The following is a 27,115-nucleotide window of genomic DNA, read 5'->3' on the forward strand; positions in this document are numbered from 1 at the left end:
CAGGTCCCTGCAACACCAAGGACCTATCCCTCAGCCCCTCCACTTTCCCCATCCCTTTTCTCTTGCTCCCATCTGCCCCATCAATCCCTGTCTCGTGTAGGAGCCTTCACTATGCGGCTGCTCCGGATCTCCACCTTCCAAAACAGCTCCTTTGTGGACACGGAGGGCATGGGCCTGCTGGACGACATAGAGCTGGGTTCCCTTGATCAGCATACCTGGAAAATCCGCTTCCACCAGCCCTGGGTACGCCCAGCCCTTCCCAGTGGTGACTGGGACGCGATGGAGAACATGATCAAGATCTATTTGCAACAATTCAACTACCAGTTCAATGAAGGTGCTGTGCAGAATAATGTACCCTGTAAGTACTTGGTCTTCTCTGTCTTACATCTGCAAGCAGCGTCTTAGAAGTGGAGGAGGATCCAACAGTACTGGTGATGGACAGGAAATGCTAATCCTATCCAGAGGAAGGCAATCCCTGCTCCTCATAACACCTCTCTGTCCTCTCTGCTTCTCCAGACCCCATTGTGTTCCAAGGCATGGCGGGCTGCACGCTCTACCCCAACAAGACCTCCCAGGCCTTTGTGCAAGTGGCCTACAACGGCCAGGACTTCTTCAGCTTCTGTGTGGACAATGTCACTTGGGTCCTCTCCCAAGACACCGACTTGTCACAGTATGCCCAGTCCATTATCCAGAATTATACTGCCTTCACTGACATGCTAACCGTGCTCCTCAACGACACCTGTATCGACTACACGGAGAGGTTACTGCACTATGGGAAGGCAGCTCTGGAGAGACAAGGTGAGACCACCCCAACCTTGGCACAGCCACCCCAGAGCCCCCACACACTGGAGCCAAGCGGTCCCCACTGGGGCTCCCCTCATCCCTTTGCTCTCGCCCCCAGAGCTGCCCGTGGCCACCGTCTTCGCCCGCACACCCAGCCCAGCCCAGCTCCTGCTGGTTTGCCGCGTCACCGGCTTCTACCCGCGGTCCATCAGCGTGGCCTGGCTGCGGGATGGCCAGGAGGTGCCGCCAGGCCCAGACACCAACACCAGCGCCATCCTGCCCAACGCCGACCTCACCTACCAGCTGCGCAGTGTCCTGGCCGTGGCCCCCCATGACGGGCACAGCTACGCCTGCCGCGTGCGCCACCGCAGCCTGGGCACCCGCAGCCTCCTCATCCCGTGGGGTAGGTGCCACCCGTGGGGACAGACATGGGGCTTCTGAGCTGCCCTGCAGGATGGAGCAAAGCTGGGAAAGCTCATGGCAACCTCTGCTTGTGTTTCCCAGGGTACTCAGATGTGGTGCTGATTGCAGGACTTGTGGCTGGGCTGCTGGCAGTTGTGGCCATGGCTGCCGTCATGATGCTTTGGCTGTGGAGACGCAGGTGAGGCCCTTTCTGTCCCAGGGAGCTGCAGTGAATTAATGGTGCTAATTACAGGAAACACCAAAGGAAAAAAAAAATAAAGTGTGTTTGTGTTGCTAGTTAGCTGTTAGTGACCCCACATGCACCTGCACAAGCTATACACCTGCTAATAGCCTGTCAATCAGCTGCTCAGGAAGAAGTGAGCAACAATCACCATATAGGATACCATGAGGCCTAATGGTCACCTCATACAACTGCATAGAGAAACATCCCCCTGCCCCTTCCCTCAGTGGCCACCACATGGCTGTGCTTTGCCATCCCACTGGCCAAATGCTCTCCTCTGCCCCCAACAATGGTGGCCCTGCTGGGAGGGATGTGGACATTGTGGTGCCACAGCCAGACATCCCCTAGGTGACGCTGAGGTGAGATGCTGGGGAAGTGGTGCCATTTCTGGGCCTGCCAGGCCACCGCAGCATCCCTACTTCTCCATGGGACAGCTCCATGGAAGGGAAGGGGTTTGATGTCCTTGTCTCCCCATGTCTGACTCAGTGTCACGGGGTGCTGCAGCTCAGCCTGCAGCAGCCCCATATGGGCCTTCCCATGTCCCCACCACAGCTGGGGACACCCGAGGTGAACACATGGAGCAGGGACTCCTGGTCTCAGTTGTACTTAGAGTGGCCACATGGTACCCTGCCATATTGCAGAGGGGACACCTCAGCCCTGGTTGTGTTTGGATGTTTTCAGGGTGATCCACCTCAAATATCCCCTTGTCTGTGGTTTCAGTTCTGCCTTCACCCCAATGCAGGCAGTCCCAGAAAAGGGGAAGAGAAACTGTCAGGTGAGAGGAGGCACCAGGGGACAACCAGGGAGGAGCAGTGGTCAGGGGATGTTGTGGGGGTGAGGCCGGCTCTGGACACCCCATTGCTCCTCCAGCAATGGCCACTGGTGACAATGGGGGCAGAGCAGGGGAATGGCCCCCACCATTCCTGTTCGCACACCCAGGGAGCATTTGGGAGGGGAAGGGGATTCCCCATCAAAGATGGTGATAGGTAAAAGGGAGTACCAGGTTGCAGCATTTCTAGGATGTCTTTGGGACATTATTGGGACAATTGGAAAGCCCCAGCACTATGGGGTGAGGGGAAGCAGAGAGTCAGCTCCCAGGCCCCACAGCGTGAATGGAGGTCCATGGAAATGAGGAGACTGGCCATCCACTCCCACCCACTGAAATGGGCTTTGGCATGGGTCAACCATGGTCCATCCCCGTCCCAGCTTGGGGATCCTCCCCGGCCAAGGGCTGCTGCTCCAGGGTCCGATGACTGTCAGTGAGAAACAGTCCCCTCTGGACCCTGCAGCCCTCCTCTCTCTTGGGGACCATCACACTACAGCTGCTCCAGCCCATCCACTGCCCATGCCTTGAGAGGAGATCATGGAGGAGCTGGACCCTCCAGTCCTGCCAGCACCAATCCCTGACCCCACAGCCACGGGCTGAGTGGGAACTGTTCATCACCTCCTCACTGGGGAGCCCCTTCCTCAGGATCAGGCCAGTGGTGCTGAGGGATCAGGGATCTCAGCAGCTCTGCTCAGCCTTGTGTCCCAGAGCTGTCCATGCTCATGAGCTTTGTCCTCATGCCTGGCCCAGATCTGCTCCTGCTGCTTTACCACATCACCAGCTTCTGCCCACGGCCCATCAGCCTGGCCTGGGGGTCGGGTGGCCGGGAGGTGACAAGGAGGCACGAGGCCAGTGGGCAGCCTGCTGGCAAAGGGATCCCAGGCACGCAAGCAGGCTGTGGGAACAGGGTTCACCTCCTCTGTGAAGAGGACAGACACATCGGAGCATCTAATAGGCAGCACCGAGCAGATGGAGATGTCTGTGCTGTGCAGGGCCAGACATGCCAGGGACAAGTGGCAGTGAGGGACATTCCCGTCAAGGACAGTGGATGCAGCCCATGGCCAGCTGGCACCTCCGTCGGTAATGGGGGTAGAAAAGGAGCTGGGACACTCACATTGTCCTGATTGCCAAGGTGCTGCTGCAGCCATGAGGGAACCATCGTCCAGGCAGTGGGGTGGCCTCACTGCCACCCAAATTCCCCCCAGCACTCACCATCACACTCAGGGTGACCCAGACCACACCACCCATAGCAGGAACCTCAGGGCCCTCCCAAAAAAACACAGTGCCAGCCCCATTGGCTGCCAGGGCCACCAGCACCAGGGGAGCTGCCCTGAGGAGAAGTGTGTGGCCACCTCTGTCACACAACCTTCCTCCTGCTGCTGCATCCACTGCTGCACGCTGGGGCCTCGCTGCTGGCACCATGCAGCCCCCTCGCCGCTGCCTCCTCCTCCTCTCTCTCCTCTGCCACCTCCTCCTCTCTGGGACATGGGCAGACCTGGAGGGTAAGTGGGAGCCCTGGCTCATGCACATCTGCTCTCTCACCCCTGTGGGACCCCACGAATGAGGGGCTTCCTTCTCCCCACCTGCCTTGGGCACTTGGCTCCTCAACCTTCCTTGTCCCCTGGCTCTAGAACTGCTCCCTGGCTGCGATGCAGTCACCCCAGGGGGGTGCAGGGTTGGGAGCTGGGGCTGCCAAGGATGCAGGGGGCTTATGGGGCCCTGCAGGTCCCTGCAACACCAAGGACCTATCCCTCAGTCCCTCCACTTTCCCCATCCCTCTCCTCTCACTCCCATTTCCCCCTGTCGATCCCTGTCTCATGTAGAGGCCTTCACTATTCGACTGCTCCAGATCTCCACCTTCCAAAACAGCTCCTTTGTGGACACGGAGGGGCTGGGCCTGCTGGAAGACATAGAGCTGGGTTCTCTTGCTAAGCACACGTGGAAAATCCGCTTCCACCAGCCCTGGGTGCGCCCAGCCCTGCCCCGCAGTGACTGGGACACGATTGAGAACATGATCAAGATCTATTTGCAAAAGTTCCACCACCTCGTCAATGAAGGTGCAGTGCAAAAGGATGTACCCTGTAAGTACCTGCTATTTTTTGTGTCCCCTTTCTAAACAGCATCTTGGAAGTGGGGAAGACCCAACAGTACTGGCAATGGACAGGAGATGCTAATCCTATCCAGAGGAAGGCAATCCCCGCTCCTCATAACACCTCTCTGTCCTCTCTGCTCCTCCAGACCCCTTTGTGGCCCAATGTATGGCGGGCTGCACGCTCTACCCCAACAAGACCACCCAGACCTTTGCACATGTGGCCTACAATGGCCAGGACTTCCTCAGTCTCTGTGTGGACAATGGCACTTGGCTCCCCTCCCAAGACACTGACTTGTCACGATATGCCCAGGCTGTTCTCCAGAACTACACCGCCTTCACTGAGCTGGTAGAAGTTCTCTTCAATGACACCTGCATAGATGACATGGAGAGGTTATTGCTCTACGGGAACACAGTTCTGGAGAGAAAAAGTGAGACCACCCCAACCCTGGCACAGCCACCCCAGAGCCCCCACACACTGGAGCCAAGCGGTCCCCACTGGGGCTCCCCTCATCCCTTTGCTCTCGCCCCCAGAGCTGCCCGTGGCCACCGTCTTCGCCCGCACACCCAGCCCAGCCCAGCTCCTGCTGGTTTGCCGCGTCACCGGCTTCTACCCACGGTCCATCAGCGTGGACTGGCTGCGGGATGGCCAGGAGGTGCCGCCAGGCCCAGACACCAACACCAGCGCCATCCTGCCCAACGCCGACCTCACCTACCAGCTGCGCAGTGTCCTGGCCGTGGCCCCCCATGACGGGCACAGCTACGCCTGCCGCGTGCGCCACCGCAGCCTGGGCACCCGCAGCCTCCTCATCCCGTGGGGTAGGTGCCACCCGTGGGGACAGACATGGGGTTTCTGAGCTGCCCTGCGCTGCGGGATGGAGCAAAGCTGGGAAAGCTCATGGCAACGTCTGCTTGTGTTTCCCAGGGTACTCAGATGTGGTGCTGATTGCAGGACTTGTGGCTGGGCTGCTGGCAGTTGTGGCCATGGCTGCCGTCATGATGCTTTGGCTGTGGAGGCGCAGGTGAGGCCCTTTCTGTCCCAGGGAGCTGCAGTGGGAGAGGGGAAATGCCCCAGGGGATCGCTGCACTTCGCAGCCGTGCTCCTGCTCTGGCCCTGCCAGCTGCGCTCTGCACCCCCATGGAGTCTCCTCCGTGGAACAGCCATGAGCCCTTCTCCTCTCATTTCAGAAAGCACCGGCAGATGGAGGAATCAACGTCCAGGAACTCCATCCTGAGCAAAGAAGCTTAGCCCAGAAGGGAGCCAAAGGGCCTTGTTTCCTTCCACCACGCTCACAGGGAAAAAACCCTACCTTTTTCTGCTTCGACAATATTCTGAGCACTCCAAGATCAACTTGACTGTGAGATATAGGGAGGAAAACTGGGGTGCTCCTGATCCACTCAGATTTGATAAGCAAGGGTGCAAGTCTGAGACCTCCTCGCTTGTGACACGTGATCAGCTCTTACCTCGTGGCACTGTCCTCTGAGGCTCTTTAGGACACCCCAATGCCCAGTGGCCATTTCTCCCAGTTCTGCTGCAATCACACATTTATCAGCAGGTGGTAAGCTGTGCCCTTCTACTATGGCTTTCCAGTATTCTCTCCTAAGACCTGCCTTTATTAATCATATCCCAGAAATATTGTTGCCGAGACCTAATTGTTCCGCACGGATTAACAGCACCTGGCCACAAACATTTTACTAAGTCCTGAATAACAATGAAACTCTGATGTAATCCATGGGAGCAGCAGATATGTATAAAATGAAATTAAAACATTCATGTTTTCACTAAGAATGTGTGCCTTTCTTGAGGATTTCGATGGGCTCGGTAAGGTTTTGATCAGCTGTAAATGCAAGCTCAAGCACCAGTGAATTACTGGTGATAATTACAGGAAATACTAAAGGAAAAAAAAAATAAAGTGTGTTTCTGCTTATACAAACATGTTCTTATGTATTTAATGAAAATAAGCAGCTGTGCAGTTGGGGATAAAATACCTCCAAGCCTCTCAATTAAGGAGAAAAAGGAAATCAATCTCCCATCAAAGACAGAGGAGTTCAGATAGGCATAGGAGGCAATTTAAGTTGTGCTCCAATTCAACCACACACTTGAATGTGCAGCTTCCAAGGGCTTGGTGTCTCAGGACAACTTTCTGGCAAATGTTCACAGGAAAGGTCTCTGGTAGACACGTGAGCCACCTGTCAGTTGAGTCAGAAGAAAACCCAGCTGGCCTGTGGACCACATGCACCACAACTCCCTTGGCCAAACTCTGTGACCCACAGTGCTGTGAGCAGGACTGAATTTGTCTGACAGCCAGAATCACCTGTTGGCACTGCAGGGCTCAAGGATCTCGCTGCACAAGGAGTGATGCTGATTCTCTCCCAGCCCTTGCTGAGCTAGGACAGACAGATGAAACACTTAGCTGCAGCAAGGTCTCAACTTGGGGCTGGAAGCCCAAAGCCTCAGCATCAACAGGGCACATGAGGCACTTCATATCCCAAATGGAGTGAAACACCTTGCAGCACTCATGGGACATATGAGGATGAAGCTCACCCACCGAACCTGGAGAACAGATGCAGCCAGTGAGCAAAGCGGACAAGTAAATACAGTCATGTGCATGACCTCCCAAGATACCCTACAATAACACAGAACCAAGCACCCAGTACTGGGCGGGTGTCCGCAAATGCTTGTTCACAGCCCTCCAGAGACCCGACAAGAACACTCACATCAACACCCAGGTGTTCGAGAGGTCTCTTCAGGTGGTTCAGCCCAGCCCAGCGGGTGCTGGTTCCCACACACCCAGTGCAGCACCAAGAGGCACTGCAGCCCTGCCCCCTGCACCCCAATCACTCAGGTGCAATTCTGGTCTCAAGGGAACACAGCCCACACCTGAGGGGGGACTGCAAGGACAAGTGCTACCTGCAGAGTCTGTGAGGGCCAGTGGTCACCTGAGGTGGAACTGCAGTCCTGCAGTCACCTGGCAGGGGTTAAAGAGGATGAATGGCCACTCATGAGGTATGTAAGAACCAATGTCACCCCTTTTCCAGGCAGTGAGGCGGCCTCACTGCCACCCAAATTCCCCCCAGCACTCACCGTCACACTCAGGGTGCCACAGACCAGACCACCCATAGCAGGAACCTCAGGGCCTTCCCAAAAAAAACCATTGGGCTATTAACACCAGGGAAGCTGCCCAGGCAGAGCCGCCCTGAGGAGAAGTGTGTGGCCACCTCTGTCACACAACCTTCCTCCTGCTGCTGCAGCCACTGCTGCACGCTGGGGCCTCGCTGCTGGCACCATGCAGCCCCCTCGCCGCTGCCTCCTCCTCCTCTCTCTCCTCTACTTCGTCCTCCTCTCTGGGACATGGGCAGACCTGGAGGGTAAGTGGGAGCTCTGGCTCATCCACATCTGCTCTCTCACTCTGTGGGACCCCACGAGTGAGGGGCTTCCTTCTCCCCACCTGCCTTGGGCACTTGGCTCCTCAACCTTCCTTGTCCCCTGGCTCCAGAACTGCCCCCTGGCAGTGATGCAGTCACCCCAGGGGGGTGCAGGGTTGGGAGCTGGGGCTGCCAAGGATGTAGGGGGCTTATGGGGCCCTGCAGGTCCCTGCAACACCAAGGACCTATCCCTCAGCCCCTCCACTTTCCCCATCCCTTTTCTCTTGCTCCCATCTGCCCCCATCAATCCCTGTCTCGTGTAGGAGCCTTCACTATGCGGCTGCTCCGGATCTCCACCTTCCAAAACAGCTCCTTTGTGGACACGGAAGCACTGGGCTTGCTCGAAGACATCGAGCTGGGTTCTCTTGATAAGGACACCTGGAAAATCCGCTTCCACCAGCCCTGGGTGCACCCAACCCTTCCCAGTGGTGACTGGGACATTTTTGAGAACATGATCAAGATCTATTTGCAACAATTCAACTACCAGATCAATGAAGGTGCTGTGCAGAATAATGTACCCTGTAAGTACTTGGTCTTCTCTGTCTTACATCTGCAAGCAGCATCTTAGAAGTGGAGAAGGATCCAACAGTACTGCTCCTGGACAGGAGATGCTAATCCTGTCCAAAGGAAGGCAATCCCTGCTCCTCATAACAATTCTCTGTCCTCTCTGCTTCTCCAGACCCCTTTGTAGCCCAAGGCATGGCGGGCTGCACACTCTACCCCAACAAGACCTCCCAGGCCTTCGCCCATGTGGCCTACAACGGCCAAGAGTCCCTCAGCTTTTGTGTGGACAATGCCACTTGGCTACTCTCCCAGGACACTGACCTGTCACGGTATGCCGAGGCTGTTCTCAAGAACTATACCACCTTCAGAGACGTGTTAGTTGTGCTCCTCAATGATACCTGCATCGACTACGTGGAGAAGTTACTGCACTACGGGAAGGTATCTTTGGACAGACAAGGTGAGACCACCCAACCTTGGCACAGCCACCCCAGAGCCCCCACACACTGGAGCCAAGCGGTCCCCACTGGGGCTCTCTTCATCCCTTTGCTCTCGCCCCCAGAGCTGCCCGTGGCCACCGTCTTCGCCCGCACACCCAGCCCAGCCCAGCTCCTGCTGGTTTGCCGCGTCACCGGCTTCTACCCGCGGTCCATCAGCGTGGCCTGGCTGCGGGATGGCCAGGAGGTGCCGCCAGGCCCAGACACCAACACCAGCGCCATCCTGCCCAACGCTGACCTCACCTACCAGCTGCGCAGTGTCCTGGCCGTGGCCCCCCATGACGGGCACAGCTACGCCTGCCGCGTGCGCCACCGCAGCCTGGGCACCCGCAGCCTCCTCATCTCGTGGGGTAGGTGCCACCCGTGGGGACAGACATGGGGCTTCTGAGCTGCCCTGCGCTGCGGGATGGAGCAAAGCTGGGAAAGCTCATGGCAACCTCTGCTTGTGTTTCCCAGGGTACTCGGATGTGGTGCTGATTGCAGGACTTGTGGCTGGGCTGCTGGCAGTTGTGGCCATGGCTGCCGTCATGATGCTTTGGCTGTGGAGACGCAGGTGAGGCCCTTTCTGTCCCAGGGAGCTGCACTGAATTCTTGGTGCTAATTACAGGAAATAGCAAAGGAAAATAAAATAAAGCATGTTTGTGCCTCTAATAACATGTTCTTATGTATTTAATGGAAACAAGCAACTGGGTACATGGGGATAAAATACCTCCAAGCCTCCCAATGAAGGAGGAAAAGGAAGTCAATCTCCCATCAAAGATAAGGAGTTCAGATAGGCATAGGAGGCAATTTAAGTTGTGCTCCAATTCAACCACACACTTGAATGGGCAGCTTCCAAGGGCTTGGTGTCTCAGGACAACTTTCTGGCAAATGTTCACAGGAAAGGTCTCTGGTAGACACGTGAGCCACCTGTCAGTTGAGTCAGAAGAAAACCCAGCTGGCCTGTGGACCACATGCACCACAACTCCACTGGGGATGGTTCTCCCTTGGCCAAACTCTGTGACCCACAGCGCTGTGAGCAGGACTGAATTTGTCTGACAGCCAGAATCACCTGTTGGCACTGCAGGGCTCAAGGGTCTCGCTGCACAAGGAGTGATGCTGATTCTCTCCCAGCCCTTGCTGAGCTAGGACAGACAGATGAAACACTTAGCTGCAGGCAGGTCTCACCTTGGGGCTGGATGCCCACAGCCTCCGCATCAACAAAGCTGGGAAAGCTCATGGCAACGTCTGCTTGTGTTTCCCAGGGTACTCAGAGGTGGTGCTGATTGCAGGACTTGTGGCTGGGCTGCTGGCAGTTGTGGCCATGGCTGCCGTCATGGTGTTTTGGCTGTGGAGATGCAGGTGAGGCCCTTTCTGTCCCAGGGAGCTGCAGTGAATTAATGGTGCTAATTACAGGAAACACCAAAGGAAAAAAAAAATAAAGTGTGTTTGTGTTGCTAGTTAGCTGTTAGTGACCCCACATGCACCTGCACAAGCTATACACCTGCTAATAGCCTGTCAATCAGCTGCTCAGGAAGAAGTGAGCAACAATCACCATATAGGATACCATGAGGCCTAATGGTCACCTCATACAACTGCCCCTTCCCTCAGTGGCCACCACATGGCTGTGCTTTGCCATCCCACTGGCCAAATGCTCCCCTCTGCCCCCAGCAATGGTGGCCCTGCTGGGAGGGAGATGGACATTGTGGTGCCACGGCCAGACATCCCCTAGGTGACGCTGAGGTGAGATGCTGTGGAAGTGGTGCCATTTCTGGGCCTTCCAGGCCACCGCAGCATCCCTACTTCTCCATGGGACAGCTCCATGGAAGGGAAGGGGTTTGATGTCCTTGTCTCCCCATGTCTGACTCAGTGTCACGGGGTGCTGCAGCTCAGCCTGCAGCAGCCCCATATGGGCCTTCCCCATGTCCCCACGTCCCCACCACAGCTGGGGACACCCGAGATGAACACATGGAGCAGGGACTCAGTTGTACTTAGAGTGGCCACATGGTACCCTGCCATATTGCAGAGGGGACACCTCAGCCCTGGTTGTGTTTGGATGTTTTCAGGGTGATCCACCTCAAATTTCCCCTTGTCTGTGGTTTCAGTTCTGCCTTTACCCCAATGCAGGCAGTCCCAGAAAAGGGGAAGAGAAACTGTCGGGTGAGAGGAGGCACCAGGGGACAACCAGGGAGGAGCAGTGGTCAGGGGATGTTGTGGGGGTGAGGCCGGCTCTGGACACCCCATTGCTCCTCCAGCAATGGCCACTGGTGACAATGGGGGCAGAGCAGGGGAATGGCCCCCACCATTCCTGTTCGCACACCCAGGGGGCTTTTGGGAGGGGAAGTGGATTCCCCACCAAAGATAGTGGGAAGGAAAGGAAAGGGGAGTATCAGACTTCAACCCAAGCCCAGGCTCTTTCCCAGGGACATTTCTGGGACACTTGGAGTTCCCCAGCAGTGTTCCCACTGCCAAGGGTTGGGCAGGAACTGCTTATCACCTTCCCCTTGGGGAGCCCCATCCACAGGATTAGGCAGATGGTGCAGGAGGAGCCTGATCGTGAGGTTCTGGGGGAGCAAAGCAGCCCTTCTCCCCATGCAGGGCTGGGTACAGCAGCCGTCTTCTCCAATCAGGGCCAAAACCCAAAAGCCATTGTGATCTCCATTGGAGCTGGTGCATCCCACAAGAATGAGGATGCAGGCAAGGTGGGATTGTGGTGCGGGGCAGCCAGGGGGACCCAGATCAGGTCCTTGAGCACCGGTTTTCTCCTAGTGCCATTTCATGGGCCTCCCTTTCTCTGCCCTCTGCTGCTGGTTGGGTTCTCCCCAGCCTGTCATGGCACTTCATGCTCGAGACCTTATGTTAGTTTTCCTCTCCCCCATACATCGCCAGCCCCAAGCTGGGATCCCTGGGGCCCTCCCCGATGTATCTGCACCAGTCCCATTGGTGGAGAGCCACTGCTGTGACTTCTGGGGAGGGCTGAGTGTGGGACCTCGTGGTGTTTCCTCCTCCCACAGTCACTGCTGCTTCTGCTTCAGCCTTGCGGGGTGCACCATGCTGCCCCCTCATCTCCTCCTCTTCCTCTTTCTCCACCTCCTCCTCCCTGGGATGTGGGCAGACCCAGAGGGTAAGTGGAGCCACAGCTCACCCCAAACGCTCTCACCCCTGAGCTGGACAACCCCACAGGATCCTCAGGTGAGGCACAGCCAGGCTCCTGATTGGGGGGGATGATGCCCACCATCAGAAGGCCACCCCACATTTCACAGTACCCATAGGTACCCTGTCCCTGTCCAGCCTTTCTGTTCCTGCCTCCAGCCTGGGACTTCATGCCCCACTGCCTCCAGCACAGGTACTCAGGCACGCAAGCAGAAGTGGGGCCAAGGGTCTCCAGCCAGGCCTTGGGTGCTGGGGTTCCCCGAAAGGGGGACCCATGGGCACCAGGGGTGTCTCAGCTCCACGTGGTGCTGTGGGCCTCTCCCAGCAGTTCCTTGTTTGTCGGGGGGCTGCACCTGTGAGAGGCTGTTTTTTGCACTACCGTCACACAGAGCGTTCCACCGCAGTCCTGAGAGACCTCATGTTTCCAGGGGTGTGCACCAGCAGGCATTTGAACGCAGGACTGATCTCTGGGCTGGGCTACTCTCTTGATCCTGTGAGGGTTCAGTCTCTTTGAACTTCCAGTTCCCAGGAGCCCCCAAATCTGAATGAAATGCCCTTTCCCCTCCTCCATCCTACATGTTCTCTGTGCCATTTGCAAGTCTCTTGTAGATCCAAGTCCTGGCACTAGTGCTTCTTCTGGGGAAAGCATCACCCCAAACAAGCACTGAGGTGCCCCCCACCATCTGCTCTGCACAGCCAGTCAGCAGAAATGCTGGAGGGGAGAGGACAAAATGCCTGAAATGCTGTACAGCAGAGAAATACCTCATCGAAAATAAAATAGAGAAGAAAAAAGAGCAGCGAAAGCAGAGGAAGTTCAGACAGGAAAGCAACCCTGAGCAGGCAAGGAGGTGGAAGTCTAGCAAAGACATGGCTGGGGGGTTGCCCAGGCAGGGCCGGTTGCAGGCTGCTGGGGGACCCTGTGTTGTGGCGTGAAGAGCGTAGGATCATAGAATAGTTTGGATTGGAATGAACCTTTAAAGGTCTTCTAGTCCTGCAATGAACAGGGACATCTTCAACTAGATCAGGTTGCTCAGAGCCCTGTCCAGCCTGGCCTGGGATGTCTCCAGGGGTGGGACGACCTGTGCCAGTATTTCAGCACCCTCATAAAAAATCTTTTCCTTATATCTGAATCCTCTGTTTCCCCTCTAGCCCCTGCCCTCTCACCTCCTCCTTCCTGCAGCTCTTCCCATCCATATACTCTGCCCCAGCAGAGCCACAGGTTTTCCAGCTGCTCCATACCGGCCTCTTCGCCAATGTCAGCTCTGCTGAGGTGTCCGGGGTGGCTCTTCTGGAGGATGTGCCCCTATGTGCGCTGGATCCTGCCAATTGGAGCCTCCACTTCCACTGGCCCTGGGCCCGCCAGGCAGCAGCCGAGGGTGATATGGAGAAGCTATTGCCCCATTACAAACACTTTCTGCGCAGTATGGTACGATACGTGCAAGAGATAGCCCAGCAGGCGAAACTGGACTGTGAGTACAGGGACAACCCCAGCCAGAGCCCCAGCCCCTTTCCCTGGGTTCCATCTGTGCCCTGTTCCCCCCTGAGGAGGCATTTGTGCAGTTTAACAGGGCGCGACACCTCCCGAATGGGTAATGGAAAATGCTGTGTCTGGTGTAGCACATGGCTAGCGGGGTGGGGAGGGCAGCACACCAAAAGAACCCCTCAGGGCTCCTGCCATCTGGCACAGGGGAAGCCCTCTGCACACCAGGGAGCTGCCACCAAATTTACTGGGGCTGCAGGACCCGCACAGCACAGACCAGGGACAGATAAAGGTGTGGGGAAATATTTTCAGGGACAATGTTCTGTTTGTGCAGCTGTCCCAGCTTAACCGGCCCTGTATCCACTCCAGCCTACCTAGGGGACTGAGGGCTTGCAGAGTGTCTGGGGCTTCTTGAAGGATGGCCCCATGCCCCGCTGCCCATTGCTCCCTGCTGCCCATTGCTCCCCTGCATGTGCCTCCAGTCACATCCTGCCTCGTGCTGCCCATGTACCACACACTCACAGGACCTCTCCACTGACTCTGCCCTTGGCAGACCCATTGGTGATCCAGATCCGCGCAGGCTGTGTGCTGCACCCCAACAGGACAAGCTGGGGCTTCATCGATGCTGGGGAGGGTGGCAAAGACCTCGTAACTTTCAAGGTGGAGAGGCAGCGCTGGGAGCCGCAACAGCCATCCCAACTAGCAGTGCTGGTCAACAGGTCCCTCAACAGCCGCAAGTCCGTCACGGGGCTCCTGGAGCACCTCCTGTCCATCTCCTGCCCAAGCCAAATCCTCATACTGCACAGGTACGGGAGAGCAGCTCTGGAGAGACAAGGTGAGACCACCCCAACCCTGGCACAGCCACCCCAGAGCCCCCACACACTGGAGCCAAGCGGTCCCCACTGGGGCTCTCTTCATCCCTTTGCTCTCGCCCCCAGAGCTGCCCGTGGCCACCGTCTTCGCCCGCACACCCAGCCCAGCCCAGCTCCTGCTGGTTTGCCGCGTCACCGGCTTCTACCCGCGGTCCATCAGCGTGGCCTGGCTGCGGGATGGCCAGGAGGTGCCGCCAGGCCCAGACACCAACACCAGCGCCATCCTGCCCAACGCCGACCTCACCTACCAGCTGCGCAGTGTCCTGGCCGTGGCCCCCCATGACGGGCACAGCTACGCCTGCCGCGTGCGCCACCGCAGCCTGGGCACCCGCAGCCTCCTCATCCCGTGGGGTAGGTGCCACCCGTGGGGATGGCATGCAGGGTGTGGGCAGCAGCCACTGGCCCTGCGAGGGGCAGCTCCTGCTTGGTGCTGCCACACTCACACAGCTGCGCTCTTCTCTCCCTGTGCCAGAAAACCGCAGCACAGCTCCAACCATCAGCATCGCCATTGCAGTGCTTCTCCTAGTGGCTGCATTCTCTGCTGGGGGGTTTTGGTGGTGGAAGCGCAGGTAAGGTCTCCTTCCCACCATCTCCTCTCAGGTTTCTGGACAGACGGGTCAGGCCAGCAGTAACAGCAGCAGCAGCTCTGCAGGGATGAACCCCCTGGCCCTGAGCGTGGCTCACAGTGGACCCTCTTGCAGGAAAGGTGACCAAGGTCACACGGGAGAACAGGAATTCATCATCTGAGGCCTGGCTGCCTGCCCAGCAGTGAGCTCTCTCACCACTGGCTCTCCCTGCTCATCTCATCACCTATCTCTGACCCATCAGCACTGACAGCAGTTTGCTCTGGAAAACCACCACATTAAATAGCTACAAATTTTCCAGCTGCATGTGGCTCCTGTGGCTCTCACCCTCCTTCCCCCATCACAAGGTCCCCCCAGGAAACCCCCCAGTGCTCTGCAGGACCCCCCATTGTGGCCAGGAAGACTCTCCCTAGACACTGGCCAATCCCGCCTGGCACGTCAGGAGAGAAGCAATTATTCCACCAACCTCTCCCATGTCTCGGCATCTCCATGACCAGTGTCTTTCCTTGGCAGAAGGACAGTGACCGCCTGCGGCCAGACCAGCGTGAGGCTGCTGAGAGGGATGGGGTGTGGAGCAGGCCACAAGCTCGGAAGAGACGGAGGGATTTGAGCTGTTTTGCTGGGGAGAGGAGGGGAAGGGAGGACCCAAGTGACATCTTCAATCCTCTGACGTGGGGAAGCGTTTTGAGCAGATGCAAAGCCACCCCAGCTCCAGCGCTGATCTCACCCTCTCTCCAGGATGGTTTTGGGTCGGGATCTCCTCCACTCCTGACTCCTGCCTCTGCAAAAGCTGTAGGAATAGGGGACAGTCACTCTCCCAATATGCCTGACAGCCATGGAAGAGCCACGCTGGGGCTCTGGGGGACTCTGTCTTTGAGCAACATGCCACCAAGAAGGGTGGTGTGGTGGGCTGACCATGGCTGTCCACCAGGTGCTCACCAAGCTGCTTTATTACTCCCCCTCTTCAACTGGGCAAGGGGGACAAAATATAACAAAAGGCTTGTGGGCTGAGATAAGGACAGGGAGATCACTCAACCGGTTACCATCATGAGCAAAACAGATTCAGCTTGGGGAAACTAATTTTATTTATCGTCAGTCTAAGTCAGAGTAGAATAATGAGAAATAAGAACAAATCTAAAAACACCTTTCCCCCACCAATCCCTTCTTCACAGGCTCAACTTCACTCTTCTCTAACTCCTTCTCCTAAGCAGCAGAGAGGGATAGGGAGTGGGGGTTGACATCCATTTATTATGCATTGTCTCTGTTGCTCCTTCCTCCTCACGCTGCTGCAGCATGGGGTCTCACCTACAGGAGACAGTCCTTCACTAACTTCTCCAGCATGGTTCCTTCCCAAGGAATGGACTGCTCCAGCATGGGTCCCCCGCAGGGTCACAAGTTGTTCCAGAAGACGTGCTTCAGTGTGGGCTCCTCTCCACAGGGTCACAGACTCCTCAGGCACATCCACCTGCCCCACCGTGATCCTTCACCAGGATGCACAGGCACCATCTCTGCTCCAGTGCCTGGAGCATCTCCTGCTTCTCCTTTTCTGGCTTTGGTGTCTCCATACTTGTTTCTCCCACATATTCTCATGTATCTCTCCTAGCTGCCGTTGCACTGCAGTTTTTACCCATTCTTAAATATGTTATCACAGAGCACTGTCAACATCATTGATTGGCTCAGACTTGGCCAGCAGTGAGTCTGTCTTGGAACTGGCCCTGTTGGACATGGGGACAGCTTCTGGCACCTTCTCACAGAAGCCACCCCTGCAGCCCTCCTGCTACCAAAACCTTGCCACGTAAGCCCAATACTGTCTACAGAGTAAACCCCCGGGGGTTACCATGGGAGGAGGCAAAGGCCACCACAGGCTGGGCTCAGCCTACATCTCCTTGGCGTCAGGGTGCTGCTGCAGCTAGAAGGGATGACTTTGCACCCACCAAATTCCCCTGGCACTGGCCAGAACGCCCCAGCCCCCACCAGCCACACAAGCATCCCTGGGGAACACACCCAGCAGGCCCTCCCCAAAACCTCAGCACCAGCCTCATTGGCTACCAGGGGCACCTCATGACATTGGCAGGAGCAGAGCTGCGTGGGCAGAGCAGCCCTGGGGCGAAGTGCTCGGTCACAGCTCAACTGGCCCCTTCCTCCTGCTACACTTGCACCTCCACGCTTGCCGCCAGCATCATGCAGGCCCCTCACCGTCTCCTTCTCCTCTTCCTTCTCCTCAACCTCCCTGGGATGTGGGCAGATCCAGAGGGTAAGTGGGAGCCCCGGTTCACCCCAGCCTTCTCCTATCCCTGCACTGCGGGACCACACGATGGTAGCAGGGGGTGGGTATGGACAGGACAGTTTCCCCATCAACAAAAGGTCACCCCCCACCCTAGAGCACCCTAAGATGCCTCATCCCCCTGCCCACCTGCTCAGGGTTCCCAGTCCCACACCGTCCTGCCCAGCCCAGTACCACTGGCACTGGGGTTCGGGTGCCTGAGCAGCCAAGGGGCAAGGGGTCCCTCAGCTGGGCCTGGGGTGCTGGGGTGCCCCCAAAGACACCTTCCTCCTGCAGGGACCCCACTGGCAGCAGGGATTCTCAGCCCTGCACTGGGCTCCAACCCCTTGAGGAGGTCCTGGGCACCACCCACAGCCTTTGGCATCATTTCTTTTGCAATCAAAGGGTCCCTGGATCCTCTGCATTCCCCCTCTGTGAAACAACGTTCTAAGGTTCCTCCTGCAGCTACAATGAGCCTTCACCTGCATCCCCATCCTATGTTTCCCATTCCAGGGGTAGGGGCTCACTGTGCCCTGGCCAGGGGGGCACACACTGCTCCAAAACAGGGTTCATTCTGCCTGGCTTCCTCCAGACCCTCATTCAGTACTCCAGCACTGAATTCAGTCTCCTGCCTCCTGTTAAGGTTCAGCCTCAAGAACTGCCCAGGAGCCCCTAAATTGGGGTGAAATGCCCTCCCGTCCCAGCTCTCCCAGCTCCTGCACTGTGTGCAGGTCTCCGGTGGATCCGGGTCCTGGCACAGATGCTCCTTGCCGGGGAAGCATTGCCCCAAACTAGCACCGAGTTGCCCTCTGTCATCCTTTCTACACCGCTGTGTGACAGCTCCCAGAAGATGGCATTGGGGCAGTGGGTGGCTAAAAAACGGAAGTAAGAAGATCAGGGAGAGGCTCAGAGAGGCTGTGTATGGAAACTGCAAGCCGAATGAAAGCAGGGGATTTCCTTTGCGCTGCCTGTCTGCCCCGTCTCGCCCTGCCTGCACCCAGGGACAGCGCCTTCCTCCTGGGGCCGCCCACCAGCACTGGAGCCAGCAGACCCCTGACTTCCTCCCTCATCCTCATGCACCCCAGTCCTGCTTCCTCTTCCTGCTCTCCCCACAGGCTCTTGTAAACTCCACATTTTCCAAACCTACATCTTCCACAACACCAGCTTTGTGGACACTTCGAGCTGGGCCACGCTGGAGGACATTGTCTTTGCTACCCTGCAGAAATACACCAGGGACCTCTGCTACCTCCGCCCATGGGTCTACCCAGCCCTGCCTGAAGCAGAGTGGGAAAACTTGCAAAACCTATTCAAGATCTACTTGCACAACCTCATCTTATCCCTGTCCAGTGATGCCAGTCCGTACCAGATACCCCGTGAGTACCAGGTGCTCAGCACCTCCTTATCCAAGGGAGCTGTGAGAAGCAGCTCAGAGCCACCACCAACAGCCTTCTCAAACCAGGGCTGGCAGGAGGGCAGGGAATGGGACTCATCCTGTACCAGCAAGACCCCCAAACCACCATGTGCTGTGTGGAGATCACACGGGGCCATCCTAGTTCCCAGCACAAACCTTGGCATGTTTAGCAATACTTACACCCTCACACCGCACTCCCTGCCTATTGCTCTCTGAGCACCCCAAATCCCACCAGAGAAGTCATCTGAGAAAGTGGAGTAGAGGGTCAAAGGGACCTTGCCGCTATGGTCTGTGGGATGGGACACTTGTAACAAGCTTCTGGCCCCATACGCTGGTGCAGTGCTGGTTAACCAAGGGCAGGGCACCAGGCAGAATGCCACCATCCTCACCCAAAGCAGTGCTTCCTGCTTTGCCATGGCTCCCAACCCCTCTGTGGCCAAGGGCAGCTGGAGGATGATGAGCTACAGGGCTCAGGACAGGTTTCTCACCCACAGAGTTTCCACAGGGTAGTGGAAACTAGCAGAGCAGTGACATGAGGTAAGAGAATGTAGAATGTAGAATGTAGGGAACAGGGAATGGAATGGAATGGAATGGAATGGAATGGAATGGAATGGAATAGAATAGAATAGAATAGAATAGAATAGAATAGAATAGAATAGAATAGAACAGAATAGGCTCAGTTGGAAGCGACGTACAAGGATTATCTGGTCCAACTGCTTGATCACTTCAGGGTTGACCAAAAGCTAAAGTAAATTATTAAGGGTATTGTCCAAATGCTTCTTAAACAGTGACAGGTGTGGGGCATCAACCACCTCTGTAAAGAAAAGTTTCCTAATGTTAGGTCTGAACCTGCTCTGAGGCAGCTTTGAACCATTCCCATGTGCTCCGTCACTAGATGCCAGGGACATGAGCACCTCCATTTCCACATCCCCTCCTCAGAAAGCTGTAGAGAGCAATGAGGTCACCCCTCAGCCTCCTTTTCTTCAAACTAGACAAGCCCAGAGTCCTCAGCTGCTCCTCATAGGACATGACTTCCAACCCAGTTTTCTACCATCAGCAAACTTGCTAATGGTGCATTCAACTCCTGCATCCAGATCACTGATCAAATAGTGAACAGCACCAGCCCTAGGACTGAGCCCAGTCACTGGCCAAATGTAGTAGCCTCATTCGCTACAACTCTTTGAGCCCTGTCCTTCAGCCAGTTCTTCACTCAGCATGCCATGATTCCCCTCACCCCACAGCTGGACTGCTGGTCCAGAAGGATGCTATGAGGAACAGTGTTAAAAGCCTTACTAAAATCCAGAAAAACTACATCCACTTGCTTCCCTTCACCCACTAGGCAGGTGACCTTATCTTAGAAGAATGTCAAATCAGTTACAAGACTTTGTCTTTGTGAACACGTTGACTGTGCCTGATGATTGCATTGTCCATTGAATGCCTTTCAATAGCACCCAGCACGATCTGCTCTGAAATTTTTTCAGGAACTGAGATTAGACTCACAGGTCTGTAGTTTCCTGCGTCTTTCTCACACCCTGCTTGTAAACTGGAATAACATTGGCAGGTTTGCAGTCAATGAGGGCCTCCCCAGACTCCCAAGACCTTTGGTAGATGATAAGAGGAGTCCTACCACAACATCAGCTGGCTCCTTCAGGACGCTGTGATGAATTCCATTAGGTCCCATGGACCTGTGAACATTTAGCTGATACAGCTGGTCCCTTACAATTTCAGTGTCCACAACTGAAAAGTCACTGTTCCTGCAGTTGTGGTCCTCTGACTCAGGACTGGCAGCCCAAGGTCTTTCAGTATTATTAAAGACTGAAGAAAAAAAATCATTAAATGCCCCCACTTTTTCTTCATTCCTATTAGTCACCTTCAACAAGTACCAATCCAGTGTTCTCTTTAGACCTCCTCTTGCTGTTAATGTACTTTGGCCTTTCACATCTTCTCCCCAGGGAGGATCACTTGGGGTGCAGAGGGAAGAGGGAAAGGGCTGTGCTCAATGAAGCAGGTACAATTTTGGGCACTGGCTCAAGCTGCACTCATGATGTCCATCATCCCCCCAGACCCCTATGTGTTCCAGTGCACGGCTGGCTGTGACTTGTATCCCAATGGCTCCTATACAAAATTCTACCGACTTGCCTACAACGCTGACGACTTCCTCAGCTTCGATGTGGACAACAGCGTCTGGAAGAGGGACCAGAAGAGTGAGTTGGCAGCTCAAGTTGAGATGCAATTCAACACCTTCATTGGTTTCTCTGAGACTTTGCAGCTACTTCTCAATGTCACTTGTGTTGATCACATGAAGAAATTCATTGAGTATGGGAGGGCTGATCTGGAGAGACAAGGTGAGACCATCCCAACCCTGGCACAGCCACCCCAGAGCCCCCACACACAGGAGCCAAGTGGTCCCCACTGGGCTCCCCTCATCCCTTTGCTCTCGCCCCCAGAGCTGCCCGTGGCCACCGTCTTCGCCCACACACCCAGCCCAGCCCAGCTCCTGCTGGTTTGCCGCGTCACCGGCTTCTACCCACGGTCCATCAGCGTGGACTGGCTGCGGGATGGCCAGGAGGTGCCGCCAGGCCCAGACACCAACACCAGCGCCATCCTGCCCAACGCCGACCTCACCTACCAGCTGCGCAGTGTCCTGGCCGTGGCCCCCCATGACGGGCACAGCTACGCCTGCCGCGTGCGCCACCGCAGCCTGGGCACCCGCAGCCTCCTCATCCCATGGGGTAGGTGCCACCCGTGGGGATGGGATGCAGGGTGTGGGCACAGGTGGGTCAGGTTGAGGGATGGTGGGTCAGGCTCCGATGGCAGCTCTGGCCATGTATCCCTGGTTCCCTGAGTACCCGCAACCCCTGTCTCCTCTCTCCTCCAGACAGCTCCAAGACAGCTCTCAGTGTTGGCATCACCATTGTGGTGCTGCTGGCCACAGCTGCAGCCCTCGCTGGGGCCATCTGGTACTACAGGCGCAGGTGAGGTCTCCTCCTTGCCCAGCTGCACCAGCCCTGCTCAGGCCATGGCGGGTGGGAGCTGCCTGGGGAGGGCTGCCTGCCCTGGTCCAGCCTCACCCACCTCCTCCTATTCTGCAGGAGGTGAGAGCACAAGACACACCACACCAGGGATGCCTTGGGGCCACACCGGCCTCCCCACCTCTCCCTGATAAAAACCCGCTGATTAACACTCCAATGTATGTGGGAAGAAAGGGACAGAAAGAGAAGGTCCATGCAATTCCTCACCCTTGGAGGAGACACCAACAGCATCTGGTTCCTAGTGCTCACATATGTGCTCAGCAAGTTTGACTTGGTCATTGCCTTCTTCAAGCAAACCTTTGGAGAGATGATGTGTGCCTTCGCAATCAATATGTGATAGTTCAAGCTTAAGCTTCTTGAACATGCCCAGCACGCAGTCCTCCAGCGATTCCTAAAGGATGTTCCAGGAATTCACTTCTCCTGCTGTCTGTGCTGGTTTGCCTGAAAACGAGTTAATTTTCCTTCATGCAGTTAGAAACCTTTCTTTTTTCACAGCTAGCGCAGTTGATGCTTGAATTTAGTTTGAGAACAAGAAGGTAACACCCTGGGACACAGTTAATGTTTTTAATTGCCATGGTCTGAGGGCAAAGGACGTTCTGAGAGCTCTGCCCACAGGTGTGAGGCGGCTTGTAAGGGGGGCATAGATGGGGCAGACATTGACTGACATCTAGACTAAGCAATAAGAATATTCCATGCCATTAACATCATGCCTTATATTTAAGGACAATTGGGATCTTCAGGTTCATTTCTTTTGTTTGGTTGGTTTTTTTGGATCTGGGATGGGGACCTGTTCAGCAGAATTTTGTTTGGGACTTCCTTTAGTTTGGCGTTCTGCCATCCTGCCCTTTTGCACAAGCCTCTGGGCCTTTCTGCCTCTATCTCTCTTTTCTCTCTGGGATCGGCTGTTCAGGACAAGGGTGCTCCTTCCTGGCACTGGCTGCTCAGTGCAGATGGAGTTTGTGAGGAATTGCGTTGAGTATCTTTTATTTTATATTCTATTTCCATGTATATATATATCTATAGTAGTAGTAGTAGTATATTAGTGCTATGTTATTTTTATCAGCCAGAAGAGTGGTGCGGACCATGTGCCTGTTGGTGGTGCTCCGGTGGAGCAAGGCCCTGGGATGCAGGCGCAGGGCTGTGTGCTCAACCCATGCACTGGTGGAGCTCCATGGCGCAGTCGCTCCCTCCCCAGGAGACTGAAACTCTCACACAAAGCAGCATTCCTATCTCTGGAGCAGTGCTGGGGACACTGGCTCACAGCAGCATGCCCACACACTGTGCACCAGAGGGCTTTGGGGATGCATGTCCTCAGCAGTGTTCGTTTTCAGCATGGAAATCCCACCAGAAGGATTTGGAGTCCTTGTACACAGAAGCTCTCCCATCCCTGCCAGACAAGGCGGCTCGGAGGCTTTGCAAAGCGTCTTTGTTAACAACCCTGCAATGGCAGGTCTCAGGAAGCCTCACGCACAGCAGTGATCCCACCAGCATGAGACCAGTGATGACCGAAAACCTTGGGACTGGCTTGTGCAGGTGATTGCAATGTCACTTGTGGCTGACTAGCTCATAGGGCAAGGGCAGAACCTGGCTTGTGAAGGTGCTTGTGATGCCGCTGGTAGGTGAAGTAGCTAACAGGGTAGGAGCAGACCCCTGGTTCGTGTCGTGCTCATGGCGTCACTGACAACCGTGTAGCTGTTACAGCAGGAGCAAGCTCCTGGCTTTTGTTCTTCTACAAGCAGCAACTCTGCCTTAAAGATACTTGTGTGCATGTCTCAGCACATATCATGAGAGAAAGGCCTAACAAATGCAAAAAATACACTGCCTTTTTGAAGCTGGTTCAGTGCAAGATTGCTTTGGGCAATGTGCCTATTGATCCAAGCTTGTCACTTCAAACCCGTCTTAGGTCAAAGCTTATCCTACAAGTATGTACTATAAGCAACCAAATTCTGTGTTTTATTGTCCAATATCCTAAGTAGGTAATTATGTATTAAAGTAACATCATTTCAACCTTGTCTGTCAGAATGTTCCTTACAAATCCGGAAAAATGCTTTTTGCACCAGAATTTATCACATTTTCAGGCTTGAATTAATTATTTTCTTTCCTGAACGGGAACTAATTCAGGGAATTGATTGTGGTATTTAATCACAGCCTATTACGAGGCAATCAGGTGAAAATGTGCTGTGTTGCTTACCATTTTGGTTTCAGTGCTCTCGTCTAGTTCCAATCTTGCAATGTTTTTACTGCCACCTAAACATTAAATAGAGAAAGCAGGTCCTCCTCTCACACACACACACACACACACACACACACACACAGCCCTTTCCCATGCTCAAGCTGAACAAACAAAATCTCTGGGTAAACGGTGAGCAGAAGACACAGATGGGGTTCAGATGTTCAGTTCATGAACTGTTCTCTGCATGAGGGAAAGAGGAGCAAGGGAGGGATATTTGGAGTGATGACACTTATCTTCCAAAGTCACCATTACGCATGATGGAGCCTGAATTTCCAGAAGATGGGAGAACACCCGCCTGCCAATGGGTAGTGAATGGGTTCCTTATTTTGCTTTGCTTGCACATGCAGATTTTGCTTTACCAATTAAACTGTCTTTACTTCAACCTCACTTTTACCCTTCTGATCCTCCTCTCCATCCCACTGGGCAGGAGTGTAGGGCTGAGTTGCTGGCTGAGGTTGAAGCACAACAGCATCTCTCTTCTATGTTTAGAATATACGGGTGCTTTCTGCTGGGATTTGCACAGCTCATAGACCTGGATTGCCGTGTCTGTGACCATCACATGGGTTTCACTCTGCCAGGCCGTGATACAAAGACTTTGGTCTCCCTTGTCTCTCAAGCAAAGCCAGAAATACCATTACATTATCAGGTTCCTATGGGGCATAAAGGAAGCTAAAGTTCTCACTTTATAGGTCTATAGATATAGACCCGGACCAAGAGGTTAGACAGGATGTATTTTTCAAAAAATGTTATTCCAAACACACCACACTCATGTTGTGACTGTTTTCAGTCGCGATTCCATGCATACTTTGTGGGCAGTGTTCCGATCCACTCATTCACACATGGTTTTCTAGCCCGAGATACCACTGGCCTGGGCTATCACTCCTTACACTCATAAATAATACACTTCTGTATAACCTGTCCAAGGCCCTTTACGTTTTGACTAATTGCTGTGATTTAATCATGTTAGTATTATTTCTTCTTTGACCATCTGGATGGTCATGTTAGTATTGATCTTCCTTTATCATCCAGGTGGCTAGAGCCATACGTGCTGCCATTCTCACAATATATGTTTTTCTACACCCCAGCTGTAGTTTCTCAAGCTTATTTATAATTCTCCTCACCAATCTTGTGTTACTTTCCCATATTCAGACTAGACACAAGAAAGACATTTCTTACACTGAGGGTGGTGAGAACCTGGCCCAGGTTGTCCAGAGAGGTGGTGGATGAACCATCCCTGGAGACATCCCAGGCCAGGCTGGACGGGGCTCTGAGCAACCTGAGCTGGTGAAGATGTCCCTGCTCATGGCAGGGGGGGCACTGGGGGAGCTGGGAAGGTCCTTTCCACCCCAAACCATTCTATGATTCTGTGTGTTTCTGCCTGTCTCTTCACACAGCAGCACAGCGAGGCTGTAACCTGGCCTGAGGCAAACCATGGATGTCAGTAGTGCTAGTGGAGACCTGAGAAAAGGGCCCAAGACTGCTGGTGTTTCAAAGCACTGCACATAGATGGGGATCCTTATGCAAATATCTGAAATCATTTGTTAAAAATGGGATGATAATGGCGACTGTAGAGAGCTATTTTTGCTTTGACACAGACTTGCATTTTTTTCAACTACTATAATGCAAATCAGCATGACTGAAATAGGAGTCGAAATAATACGTCCCTTTTTCTGTTTTTCTAAGTGCCTGTGATTTCTAGCTCCGTTTTTGCACACTACTGCATCTTAGGGCTGGAAAAGGTCAATGTGATCAAATTGCAACTGAGTCGGGAGAAACACGAGCTTTAAAAGGGCATGAGTGACGCACTCACGGGGCTGGAGTTGGGCTCCGATTTTCCTCTGCAATAATTTCATACCAAAGACAGAGACCTAAGTGAGCACATGCAAGAGTTCACATCTTCCATTTGTTTGAAAGCACACAGGCAAGCCGAAGCAGCACAGGCCCTGCAATGGAGATCTGCAGCAGAGAAATGGCTTGTTCGTCCCCTCCTTATGCTTCAGGAGAAAGGTCCAAGATGCACGAGGGGAAAGAGCAAGTGAGAACTGAATGAAGGGCCACAGTTAAAGTGTGCTGTTGGGTAGGCGCTGGCCAATTTGTGCCAAAACTGTGTTCTTGTCAGATAGATGCTAGCTGTGTCTGTTAGATGTTTCCGTTCCTTGCTTACCTGTCCTTGATAAGATGCTCTGTCTTAAAGTATCAAATGATTAATATAAACCCAGCAAATTTAATGGATAGGCGTTTTAATGATCCACACAAGGGGTGACTACTTTGCTATCTATGTTTATGCACACATGCCTTTGCACAGAACCTATAACCAGCTAAGGGAAGGTGCATGTCACATAATAATTAAAAAGATAAATTCTTCTGTAGTTAAATCACTGATGCTTCTATTTGACCACAGTTCCTGGAGTACTAACCTCAACAAAATTTAATTAGAACAACACAATAGCCACAAGATAAGCTTGTCAAAGGGGACAGTGGGCATTATAAAGCGGCATTCACCTTTATGAGGCACAGTCCCTATAAAACTTGGAAATAACCTTGCAAAGGAATTTGAAGTGCTTAAAGATCAACTTAGCATACCCTAAAAAAAAAGGGAGTAGTTTATATTATTTATATCCAACCTCTTGTGGCTAATCATCTTAACTGAAGCAATGGTTAAGGGCTATCAAGTTAATAATGATGAGCCATCTGCAATTACCATCTTGAATATTCCTGCTTAGAAAGACCTCAGTTATATCTGATCAACTTTGGAATAACTGATTGAACAAAGCTAAAATCGGAGCTTGAACTGCTTCATTCTGTGCCCTTACACAGCAGCACATCCGCTCCGTAACTAGTGTTGCGCGTTTAGGTTGAGTCCAGTCCTTCTCCCATTTACTCCAGCCAAGCATATGAGCAAATGCAAGTTGCTGTGTCTTTCGATGGCAGTGCCTACCGTAAATACTTTCACCACAAATAGCAAAGATCGAATGGGGAGAAAAATAAGAGTTTTTTTATTATTCTTATTTATGTTACAATAAAACACTACTATTATTTGAATATGTAAAGCAATATAATAAACTCCAGAATTTTAAGGTTTTTTTCACTTGGAGCAATTGCCTTTGTCACAAATTAATTTGATTCCTTTAAACAGACTGGCAGTGCAATTTAAAACGTTACAGGCAAACAGGAAAGCATGTAGGCTGGCAGGAATGACCAAAACCTTGACATAGTAAGGAAGATATAAGGAGACAAGGTATAAAACACTTTTTTTCTGCCAGGATCTGAGAAATCTGTGTTAGCTATGTCAGCTTATGTCCTTAAAACAAATCTATTTCTTGATTTTTTTTAAAAAGAGACA

At 53.9% G+C, this 27,115-nt stretch overlaps 4 protein-coding genes across 4 annotated transcripts; all 4 read left to right on the forward strand.

The window, feature by feature from the left end:
- Window positions 1-110: 110 nt before the first annotated feature.
- On the forward strand, window positions 111-1,624 carry LOC135580424 (T-cell surface glycoprotein CD1b-1-like). The gene is made up of 4 exons (XM_065074801.1): window positions 111-358; window positions 517-798; window positions 902-1,186; window positions 1,288-1,624. Exons 1-4 carry the CDS (start codon window positions 112-114, stop codon window positions 1,386-1,388), a joined length of 915 nt encoding a protein of 304 aa, XP_064930873.1. The 5' UTR covers window position 111; the 3' UTR covers window positions 1,389-1,624.
- A 1,826-nt stretch (window positions 1,625-3,450) lies between these two features.
- Window positions 3,451-6,259, forward strand: LOC102084043 (T-cell surface glycoprotein CD1b-3). Its single transcript, XM_065074803.1, has 6 exons — window positions 3,451-3,754; window positions 4,076-4,333; window positions 4,491-4,772; window positions 4,876-5,160; window positions 5,267-5,363; window positions 5,530-6,259. Exons 1-6 carry the CDS (start codon window positions 3,673-3,675, stop codon window positions 5,588-5,590), a joined length of 1,065 nt encoding a protein of 354 aa, XP_064930875.1. The 5' UTR covers window positions 3,451-3,672; the 3' UTR covers window positions 5,591-6,259.
- Window positions 6,260-7,496: 1,237 nt separating this feature from the next.
- Window positions 7,497-10,209, forward strand: LOC102083859 (antigen-presenting glycoprotein CD1d-like). Its single transcript, XM_065074806.1, has 6 exons — window positions 7,497-7,710; window positions 8,031-8,288; window positions 8,447-8,728; window positions 8,831-9,115; window positions 9,222-9,318; window positions 10,161-10,209. Exons 1-6 carry the CDS (start codon window positions 7,629-7,631, stop codon window positions 10,207-10,209), a joined length of 1,053 nt encoding a protein of 350 aa, XP_064930878.1. The 5' UTR covers window positions 7,497-7,628.
- A 1,539-nt stretch (window positions 10,210-11,748) lies between these two features.
- Window positions 11,749-23,546, forward strand: LOC102083685 (uncharacterized). The gene is made up of 11 exons (XM_005508936.3): window positions 11,749-11,868; window positions 13,106-13,366; window positions 13,931-14,212; window positions 14,316-14,600; window positions 14,722-14,818; window positions 16,504-17,087; window positions 18,212-18,469; window positions 20,571-20,852; window positions 20,955-21,239; window positions 21,386-21,482; window positions 21,600-23,546. The coding sequence occupies exons 1-11, from the start codon at window positions 11,796-11,798 to the stop codon at window positions 21,604-21,606; spliced, it is 2,511 nt and encodes an 836-aa protein (XP_005508993.2). The 5' UTR covers window positions 11,749-11,795; the 3' UTR covers window positions 21,607-23,546.
- The last annotated feature ends 3,569 nt before the right edge of the window (window positions 23,547-27,115 follow it).

Source organism: Columba livia, chromosome 10, assembly GCF_036013475.1.
Source record: "Columba livia isolate bColLiv1 breed racing homer chromosome 10, bColLiv1.pat.W.v2, whole genome shotgun sequence".
In the NCBI taxonomy this organism is placed as follows: Eukaryota; Metazoa; Chordata; class Aves; order Columbiformes; family Columbidae; genus Columba; species Columba livia.